A 10,969-nucleotide genomic window follows, 5' to 3' on the forward strand; every position below is an offset into this window, starting at 1 on the left:
AATGCCTCCAATTTATATGAAAAAGTTAACAAAGTTGCCCTCCATTCTTGTTAATGACGAATGTCATCAAAATATTTTAAAATATGACAAAAATACTTAATATTAAATATATATTTTTAAAAAAATATTTTAGATATTTCAATGTTAAATAGATTTTTTGCAATATTTTTTTGTAATAGCCAAGAACACTATTAAAAACTGAAAAAAAATCTAGAGATTTAATTTTAGTTCCACTTTTTATATGTATTTTTTAAATAGTTATTCAGATATTTTTATACTATTTTGGATCAAAATGCATAAATAATTTGTCAAATATAAAACTTATTTGTCACTTATTTGAGTATTATTTCACTTCTTAGGAATATGAGATCATTTAACAAGAGCTTGCACTTATACATTCATGTCTAATAGGTTTTTGATAGATTCGAATATAAAAAAGGATCTTCTCATCTTATTCCTAATTTATATTAGAGCACACTATATTAAATAGCAATATCAAGAGTTAAAATATTTACATTGAGAACATAGTATATTATTTTTGCATCTTGATATTAAATTCCAAAATATTTTTTTGAATGAAAGTTTTTATTAAAAAATTATTGATTTTGACTAACTAAAATAAGGAAACACTACTGTAAAGATTTGTTTTATACAGATTACGTTTTTGTGGTTAAAAATAATTACATGTATATATCAACAGTGGCACTAGTATTATTAAACAATAATTTGTATGGTTTAAAATGAATATCTTTATTCTCTATATGAATTTACATCTGGATATTATAATTGGCCACTAAAATATATAAAAAGAAAGAAAATATTATATTTACATTAGGTATAAAAAGGATCACCAAGTTGATAAAAATATTGTATAAGTGAATTGTACTTTTCGGAGTGGAGATATGATAATCCCGAAGAAGGTAATACTCATACAAAGTATGCTAAATGCAAAAGAAAAAAGAATAGTGTAACTGAATATTACATTAGTGACCTATGGTGTATTCAGATAAATCTATCAATGGACCACCATAAATAAAATAGTAGGGAAAAAACACAAACATCAATCAGTGCCATATCTTCTAAGGTCCTTGGTGTCTTCTCCTAGAAGACCTCCCTAACAATTTTCGGAAGAACTTGAATTCAAATCTTTATAGGATTCATGTTTCTTATTAACTCCACTGTTTACCATCTTTGGCCCCGGTACAAATAATTTATGTTTTCGGTTTTAAAGCAATTAAAATAAGTACCAATAATAAATCCAGGCCTAAATATTACCATTTTGCATTTGGTCACAACTCTTGCCACAGGACATAACACTCACGGATCATAAACCTTTCTATCACGGAAACAAGACAAGCAATTTGGAGACCTATATCTATGACTATGAATCGTGAGGGGCATGCATGCAAGACAAACTAGCATTAGCTGCCTAATTTGCCAGCAACACCCAATCTCCACAAGAATCAAGAATGCCAACTTGGTATTTTGGGTAAACCCAAAAACCATGGCTTATAAAACATGAGACAATTATGAATTATTAGACAGCTACAACGGCAACCTCAGCGGCCAATCATAGGTTAGAGAAAATTAGGTGGTATTCACCAGAAATGGAAAACGTGCCCTTCTGCTAACACCTAACACCCAACTTGAATATTTTTTACCCAAAAGAGCCACAAACCACTTATATGTGACTGCCTAGTCCACATCCAACGTTACCAGCAATAAACAGAGAGAGAGTAGTAGAGTAGAGTACTTCGTTATTTTGAGTTACATCAAACTACAAAGCACAAACGGCTAGACAAACAGGAATCTAATAAGGTCATAAACATTAACATAAGCAAACAAAGAAGGAACTGGACCCGGGGTCTGTACTCTGTACAAGGAACAGAAGGATTAAATTTAGTTCATTAACCTAAGCTTTTGCATTTTGCCTTCTCTAATCCATCGCCCTTTTCCTTCAACATCTTTCTCTTAACTTATCCCAATAATAAAACATCTTCTATCTGTGAATCCAAGATGCTCTAGACATGGACTTTATAATAACCATGAGAGACATCATGTCTATCAAGCAACACTTATGACGCTATCTCCGTTATTTAAACTCGGAATCGAATGGAAAGCCGAATGTCTTGATGGAGTCTGTCTTTGATCAGATGTGAAGGATAGTCCCAGGGACAGTGTTGGCAAGTCGAGGGGCGAATTAGAGCCGGAGGCAACATCAGACACGGTGCAGGTTTTAGGATTTGAAGCAACAGGAATCGGATGGAGTAGCTTGGTTTGCGCATTAAGCTCCATGTTTGCCTGTCCTAGAGTTAGTTCATCCATTGGATTCCCAGCTTCGACTGATGAAATCACACCTGGACCAACCCCCAACGGATACACGGGCACCATTGGAAATCCATTGGTGTTGCTATTCTCAGGGGCTGCAGGGCACAGAGGCTGTGAATGAGGCACAATGTCTCCGTTCTGGATCTGTTCTTCCTCCATTGGGATCGAAGAGACCTAAAACAAAAATTAATAAGATCATGAATAATATGTTTCTCCACACCCCATTAGTAAGTCAACTCTTTCAATCTCAGCCTGGGGAACCCACAAGAACCTAAACCACCCCTATTTCCCCTTTAGATTAGACATCTCCCTAGTTCCCTTCAATTAACAAAAGAATTCCATAATGAAATAAACAAGACCCCCGACCCCACCAAGAACAAAAAATAATAATGGTTTTAGCTAACATGTGCTCTTACTGAACAAAAACCACATGTTATTAATACAAACAAAGAAATACCTCAGAATTAAATGTCACTCAATACTGTATTGATGACTAACCAAAACATGAATCCAGAACAAAATAAAAGAGAGGAGATTATTTTACCGAATCGGTGGTGATGTCAAAGAGGCTGGATCTGCGCCGACGGCGGTTGAGATTGCTCCGGCGGAGGAAGTACTTCTGAGCATGGCTGGCGACCTGCGTGGGCGTCCGAGTCTTGACGTAGTGGAATAGCTTGTGCTCTTCCTCCGTCCAGGGAACACCTGAAGTTTCCGATCGCAATTTCAGTTTCACTCTCATCACCAGAATAATCAATAACCATAGGTATCAATTTTACAATTCATTCAACAACACTAATTGATTATCAATTTATCATGTGAATCAACTTTTTACAGAGATCAGTGATCGATCGGAGAAATTTATATATGCGTGGTATTGAAATTTCGAACCTCGCTTGCGCTCGCGCTCGCGGTTCTTGCCGGAGTTGAGAGGAGCGGCGTCGTCGGCGGACGCGTAACCGGTGGCGGAGAAGGCAGCGTCTTTGTTGTTGTTGGAGTCATCTTGAGGATGCACGTACTGCGACAGATTGTTCATACTGACGCTTTTCCTCATGGAGTCCACCACCACCCTAACGCCGAACAGCATAATCTCGCCGGCGGCGGGGGAGTCACCGTCGCCGGAGATGGAGGAGTCTGCGGCGGCGGCGAAGGTGCTACACATCTTCTTCGATCGAGCTAATTGAGTTGGACTCGAGGCGGAATCGGAGCTTCCGTACTTGACGAGTCAGTGACTCGGTGGAGAGAGAGAGAGAGAGAGAGAGAAGAGAAGAGAATCTGGGAGATAGTGGTGCGTGCTGTGTTTAATATAAGAGAGGTTGAGAATGGAGATGAGGTGGCAACCATGTGGACTCAGAAATTTAGAAAATATTTTATAATAATTATCAGATCAAATAAAATTTTAGGATTATTCTCTATGAAAATTAATTATATATTATTAATTTTACAATCAAAATATATACCTATCATTCTTTTGTTATAATTAAAATTAAATCTTTTTTTTCTAAAACTAAAGATGAACACAGTAATAATCTATTTATTTTATATTACTAATTTTATAATTTAAATATGCCACGTACCATTCTCAATTAAAATCAAATATTTCTCTCTAAACTTAAAAATAAAAACTGTAATAATCTATTATATATTACTAATTTTACCATCAAAATATGTCACATGTTATTTTTTATTACAATTAAAATCAAATATCTATTCTATCTATTCTATTTATTCTATTATATAAAAATCAGATTTTTTCACTTAATGATAAAGTTGGCATGACATGTTTTGAAGAGTGTTTCCTGGTTTATTTCTTTTAACTCATTAAATACAATTCATTACGATAGACTAATTATATCAACTAATTGATTTGATTAAATATTTAAGTATCACACAATTTAATATTATGTATATTAATTAATTGAATATAATTATTAGAGTATAATTATGATCAATTAGCATTATTCAACATATCTGAATATTTATTATAAGACGTCTTTATTATTTCAATTCTTTTATCACATATAAATACCATTCTATATTGTATCATTTTACACAACTTGAATACTTACAAACCTTTTTCTTATTGCTCTATCTTCCCTGCCATGGTATCCTCCTTGAGTAGAATAAGTTGATTTTCTTTGAGTGAAATCAACGTAATTTTCATACTTTTTTTCTGCGCCATTTTTTTCTTTCTCTTTTTTCATTGCTTTGATGCTTTTTTAACATTACTAATTAACTCATCCACTACTTATTCTCTTGGAGAAACCATATGTTTTTCGTCACCTCCCGATAGTTTGTTATCTTTTTGCACTTTGTCACTTTTCAGCAGTCTTTCAGTAGTTCGCCATCTTTTCAGCAGTTGGCCACTCTTGCGGCAGTTCCGTTTGCGTTCTCTTACAACAGTTCCGTCTGCGTTCTCTTACAACAGTTCCGTCTGCGTTCCCTTCTAGCAGTTTTGTCTGCGTTTTCTTTTGGCAGTTCCGTCTGCGTTTCTTTGTGGCAATTCTGTCTGTGCTTTCTTCCGGTAGTTTCGTCTGTATTTCATTCTGACAATTTTGTCTGCGCTTTTTTCAAGCAGTTCCATCTGCATCCGTTTTTATCAATATATGCATTCTTTTTTATTTAGTTGTTTCAAATAAGTTTGAGGGGGATATCAGAGTATAATTAGGATTAATTAGCATTATTTAACATATCTGAATATTTATTATAGGATATTACGTCTTTATTATTTCGATTCTCTTAGCACCTATAAATACCCTTCTATATTATATCATTCTACACAACTTGAATACACACAAATCTTTTCTCTACTGCTCTCTCTTACCCTTTCTAATAATAATAAATACAATTTAATTTAGTTAAAAGTTCATTGTTTTATAGTCTTCTATATATTTATCATTTTAGATATTTTAACTCTTTTTTTCTTTTTACGTGTAATTTTCTTTTGCATTAACTTTATTTATTTAATGATGAAATATACTCATGTTAATTCTATCATATAATAGTTTGTTTTTCTCTTATATATTTTAATTTATATAGTTACTATTGATCTTACTGTTTTCATTTTTTATTGTTCTTTTTTTCTATGACTTGATAAGTTAAATAAAAAAACTAAAGAAAGGAAAAAAATGATGGCCAAAGACAAAGGCTAGAAGTCTAAAGCAGCAATATCATTCTTCAACATTATTATTATTTCTTTTCTAACATTCTTTAATATGAGGTTTATTTTTTTATTATTATTATTATTATTATTAATGTTTTTATTATTTTTTTCTCTAATTATAAATTTTCTTATAATAATTCTTTGATAGAATATTTTTTTGGTCTGATAGATTTTTTTCTTATTTTTTTGTCAAAAATAATTTATATTAGGAAAAAAAGATGCAAATTAAATTTTAAAATTTAAATTTAAATAAGATACGCAAAGGATAACTATTGAATTGAGATCTAGAATTCATTTAGTAGATTTAAACTCTTTGTATTATTGTTATTGAAAATTTAAAATACTATTATAAAATTCTAGATATTTTTTATCTTATTATTTTTAAATTATACATTATACCGTGTATTTGAAGAGTTTCATATTTTTTGAAATAAGTGTGACATTATATATTTTTTTTAATACAAATAGATAATGAGGTTGAAGTGAGTAACAAAATTGATTATATAATAAGATACAAATTTTTAGAATTTCTAGCACAATTGACAAATTCTTAATTTCAAAATAAATTTTTACTCTATATTTTATTGTTTATTTGATTTTTTTATGATTTTTTCTTAATTTTCTTAATTAATTATTATTGTAATAATTCATCACAAATTTGTTATTTTTTTTTTATAATTTTTTCTTGATTTTCCTAATTAATTATGATTGTAATAATTCATCATAAATTTGTGTTTTGTAGAAAAAATTTATCAGTTATATATAAAATATAAAAGACTTAACCAAAAAATTAAAAAAAATGTTGATTAGTTACAAAATAAAAAATTATAAATTATTCTTTAATTATGTTGAAAAATACAAATTGGGACTATTTAAAATTAGTTTTTTTCCATTAGTATTAACTTAAATTATAATATGATAAAAAGTAAAAAATGTATAAACTAATTTAATCTAATTATTTATACTACCAAAATTATTCTTTATTATATTCTATTTATTTTTATTTATTGGTGATCTTTAATTGTCTATTTTAAATAAAAATTTGAATTGATTGAATTGATTTTTTTTAATTAGTAATATAATTATTGTGACATTTGCTTTGCTCAGTAATAGTTTTTAATTTATTTAATTTATTTAATCTGATTAATCATCTTTTTCTTATTTTATGCTAATTTAACTAATTAAAATTAATAAATATCAGTTATTTTAATTCTTGCAACGTTAATAAATTTCAGTTATTTTAATTCTTGTAACTTTTTATTCTAACAATGTATTTCAATTAATGCATTAATACAATTTTAATATTTATATGCCATTAATAATAATAATCTTATTTTAAAGTGATATTTTCTAATTATATTTTAATTAATTAATTATATTAAAATATTAAGATTATGATAGATTATTATTATTTTATTATTTTTTATTTCTTATATTAATTCAGATATTTAGTTTTTTTATTATTGTTATTTTTTATTCTCTTATTCTATGTATTTAAATCTTGTTAAATTAAATAAGGTATTGTATGTCTTCTTTTTATTCCTCTTTTATATACACACAAAATTTATTAAATTATTTCTCTTCCATCTTATAATTTTATTTTTCTTCTATTTATATTTCTTTTTTTCAATATTTTATTAATTTTTATTTTTTTTCTAAATTTTACTTTAATTTATATATTTGTTCTTATTACATCTAACATTTTTTATTTATGTGTAATATACATTCTTATATATGTTATAGAAATATGATTTGATTCCATTAACTTGCCAAATTTTTTTAAAAAATTTAAAGCTAAAGCACAAAAATATTTTTATAGATATTTTACTTTTTGAACTAAAAATGTAATTTTTTGTCATATCTGTTGAAATCCTAAATTAAATATAAATATTGATTTTTGAAATAGAATGAATATATTTTAAATTTTTTGCATTCAAAAATAATATTCTATCAATATTAGAATTATTTATTAGATGAAAAAGTAATAGTGAATATAGAATTATTTAGGATGGATAGAACTAAATACATTTTTTTATTAAAAATGCGAATTTAAAATTATTATATTCAATTCTCCATAGTTAACCTCTCATTGAACCATTGTATGTTTAAAAGATTTTTAAAGAAATGAAATCATTTTAGGTATATAATTTTTTGTAAACATTTAATTAATTTAAGATATTTATTGCCATCGATTAAAAAAGTAAATTGAAATGAAAATTTAATATTTCTATACTCATAAAATATTATTTATTTATTTATTTTTCTAACATTCTTTATCATTCATTGATCACATTAATATAATTTAATTCAATAAAATTATTTATTATCATTTGATTGAATAAAAATTCTATTTTATCAGAAAATTTTAGAATTTCTCAACCTCAATATCATCCATGTTAAATCATTAAGAAATTAACTGAGAGCGCGGAAGCGTCCCTTCATTCGAGAGCATGATTGAGATCAGATAGCTTGACTCTTGTGATTCTTTGATCTTCGTTAACCAAAACTTTCTGTATCCTTGATAGGGCTGAATCACAACTCCACTGTGGGAAAAAAACTACGGAGGCGAGTTTGATGTATCAGAGACTAAAATTTTGAAGTCATTATTTATATTTAAATAGTATCTATGGTTTTAATCTCATTTATCCAAATCAAAAGTAAATGACTTATTTAATTCAACATTTATGACAATAAATGAGATCACCGTTATATAAGTTACTTAATGTGAAATTACTTAATTTGCAAGTATAATTAATATATGTATTGCCCATAACTATATTAAAAAATAATAATCTCCTAACAATCTTCCACTTCGACTACTATACATATATATTTTCTTGAGATAATCACACCTTATAAATTTTATGCGCACATCTGAATGTTATTTCCCTTATTACTTTAATAATCTGGTCTGTCTCATATATTAGTTATGAAATTGCCGCAACTTTTAACACATTAGTGTTGCAACGAAACTACGATGATCGCCATACTAAAATACTCAACCACATAGATCAAATTTGGATGAGAAATTCAGAAATTACATGCAAAAACGATCTCATGCATGCCTATTTTCAACTGGTCCAACTTGAATAAAAATTCTATTTTATTCAGTGACAGGCTCAGATGAAACAACGGCAACGTCCGGACTCATGCGACGGCAACTAAGTGATGAGTCTATGGAAGAAGAAGAAAAGAACTTAACAGACTCACAATAAGAGAGAGAGAGAGAGAGAGAGAGAGAGAGAGAGAGAGAGAGAGAGAGAAGAATTTACCTAGAAAAAAGAGACTCGGCAGGAGAAAGGTGGCGACGGGCTCAACAGCGACAGTAACAGGATAAGTAGCAATAGCAACATGGGTTGTGAAGAAAGATGGGAGTTGTGAAGGCCAAGGGTAGGAGGCGATGGGTTCAGCAATGACGATGACGGGAGCTATGAGATTTTTTTTTTTAAGAAGCCGAGAAGAAGAAGACTCTAGGTGAGGATGACTGGGTTTCTTTTGCATGGCGTTAGAGTATGGATTGAAGCTGTGAATCACTGAATTTATAATGTGAGGCAAATCCTAATTCCTAAAAAGTATTTCTATGTATATATCCGAGGCGGGTACACCCTAAACCCGACCATATCCTGTCATGAGCAAAATCTGCCTCGACTCGGGTCAAGTTATTACCCTTCCCAACCAAGTATGGATGGATCGGGTACCCGCATATTCTGGTACTCCTACCAAGTCTAACCACATATTAATGCTCTATTTATTAAAGGTTTACTACTAGCCAATAGATTGCTACACACATAAGGCAAGATTCTAACTCCTAATAGTTGTTTAAGTAGACGAGTAAGATGATCACTCAACAAACTCAAATTAATTAAGACAAATACTAATTATTTTTAATATTTTAATATTAAAAATTCTGAAAAAATCATTCCTTCCAAAATTAAAGAGTTCTCCCTCCTCCATACTAATTTTACAACCCGAATATACCACATGTCACTCCCACATTGCAATTGAAATAAATTCTTTCCCTCCAACATTAAAGAGTTCTCCCCTTCCCCTCTTCCTTTCTTTATCTCTCTTATTCCTTCAACCACTCTATCTATTTTATATATCATTATTAATATCAATGACTAATTACTAATTTGACAATCAAAATGTGCAACATGATATTCTTTAATTGCATTAAAATTAAAATATTAAAATTGAAATTGAAATGTACCTATATTTTGTATCATGTATTACTATCTAATTTAATAATCAAATGTGTCACACAACACTCTCTTTTTAAAATTGAGTGAAAATTTTTGTTTTCTGAAATTAATAAACTTCCTTCCTAAATTCTCTCATCTACCTCTCCCCATTTTTCTATATCTCTCTACTATTTTTACTCTATATATAATTTATATTTTATATGTTGTATTATTCTTTTTATATTGCATTATATTATATATTATTATCTAATTTAATAACAAAATGTGTGACATGGCAGTCTTACTAAACTTGAGAGAAAATATTTTTCTTTAAAATTAATAAACTCCTTTCCTAAATTCTCTCATCTATCCCTTTCTCTTTTTTCTATTTCCCTCTAGTCTTTTCACTCTATATATAATTTATTATATATTTATATATTATGATCTAATTTAATAACCAAATACCTCATATGAGATCCTCTTATTAAAATTGAGAGGAAATATTTTTCTCTAAAATTAATAAATTTTCTTTCTAAATTCTCTCATCTATCTCTCTTCCTTTTTTTATTTCTCTCTAGCATTCCCACTCCATATATCATTTATAATTTATATTTTATATTAGTAATTTGAGAAAACAAAATGTGTCACCCGATATTTTTTATTATAATTAAAATTTCTTTTTTCAAAATTAATAAACTCCCTTTCTCAACCTTCATCTTTATCTTTATCTTTTTCTCTCTTTTCTCTCATTCTCTATTTTTTTCTATCTTTTTGTTCTAAAAAAAATAAAAATAACAAAATAATATAATTCAAATAAAAAATATTATGATTATATACTTATTTTTTTAGTTTTTTTATTTAGTTTCAAATTTTTATTGCTTATCTTTTTAATCTATATTTTTATTTCTCTTTTTCCAAATATTTATTAAATATAATTTGAAGAGAATACTAATATTATGATTAAAACTTAATATTAAGATTCAATTGTTTAAAAGAAATTGATTTTGAGTTAATTTTATAACTATCAATATATTTTTTATGCTAATAATATCTAATTATATTTTTATATACATAGAGAGAAAAAATATTATTTTTAAATAGCAAGCATAAAAATTAATTATTTTTATTTGTGCAATAGACTTAACACCTAATCAAAAGTATATAAGTTAAATTGTTTCAAATTTTAGATAACGAATATTAAAATTAATTATTAGTAATAAATTAAACCCTTTCACATGAAAATAATAACTAAAAATTTTATTATTTAATTTTTTATCTATGAAGACCTTGGTCTTCTTAG

General features: G+C 28.0%; 1 protein-coding gene across 1 annotated transcript; it reads right to left on the reverse strand.

Moving 5' to 3' along the window:
- Positions 1-1,737: 1,737 nt before the first annotated feature.
- On the reverse strand, positions 1,738-3,598 carry LOC107493371 (transcription factor MYB1R1). Its single transcript, XM_016114477.3, has 3 exons — positions 3,217-3,598; positions 2,873-3,030; positions 1,738-2,502 (listed from the first exon to the last, which is right to left on the reverse strand). The coding sequence occupies exons 1-3, from the start codon at positions 3,485-3,487 to the stop codon at positions 2,065-2,067; spliced, it is 867 nt and encodes a 288-aa protein (XP_015969963.1). The 5' UTR covers positions 3,488-3,598; the 3' UTR covers positions 1,738-2,064.
- Between the last annotated feature and the right edge of the window lie 7,371 nt (positions 3,599-10,969).

The sequence above is a fragment of the Arachis duranensis genome, chromosome 1, assembly GCF_000817695.3.
Source record: "Arachis duranensis cultivar V14167 chromosome 1, aradu.V14167.gnm2.J7QH, whole genome shotgun sequence".
Lineage (NCBI taxonomy): Eukaryota > Viridiplantae > Streptophyta > Magnoliopsida > Fabales > Fabaceae > Arachis > Arachis duranensis.

Bases quoted from the DNA above. Each gene is read 5' to 3' on its own strand.
- LOC107493371 (XM_016114477.3), bottom strand. From the start codon at position 3,487: ATGTGTAGCACCTTCGCCGCCGCCGCAGACTCCTCCATCTCCGGCGAC. The intron at 3,031-3,216 runs GTTCGAAATTTC...CGGAAACTTCAG, and splicing joins CGAGCGCGAGCGCAAGCGAG to GTGTTCCCTGGACGGAGGAA. The intron at 2,503-2,872 runs GTAAAATAATCT...TTTTTGTTTTAG, and splicing joins TTGACATCACCACCGATTCG to GTCTCTTCGATCCCAATGGA.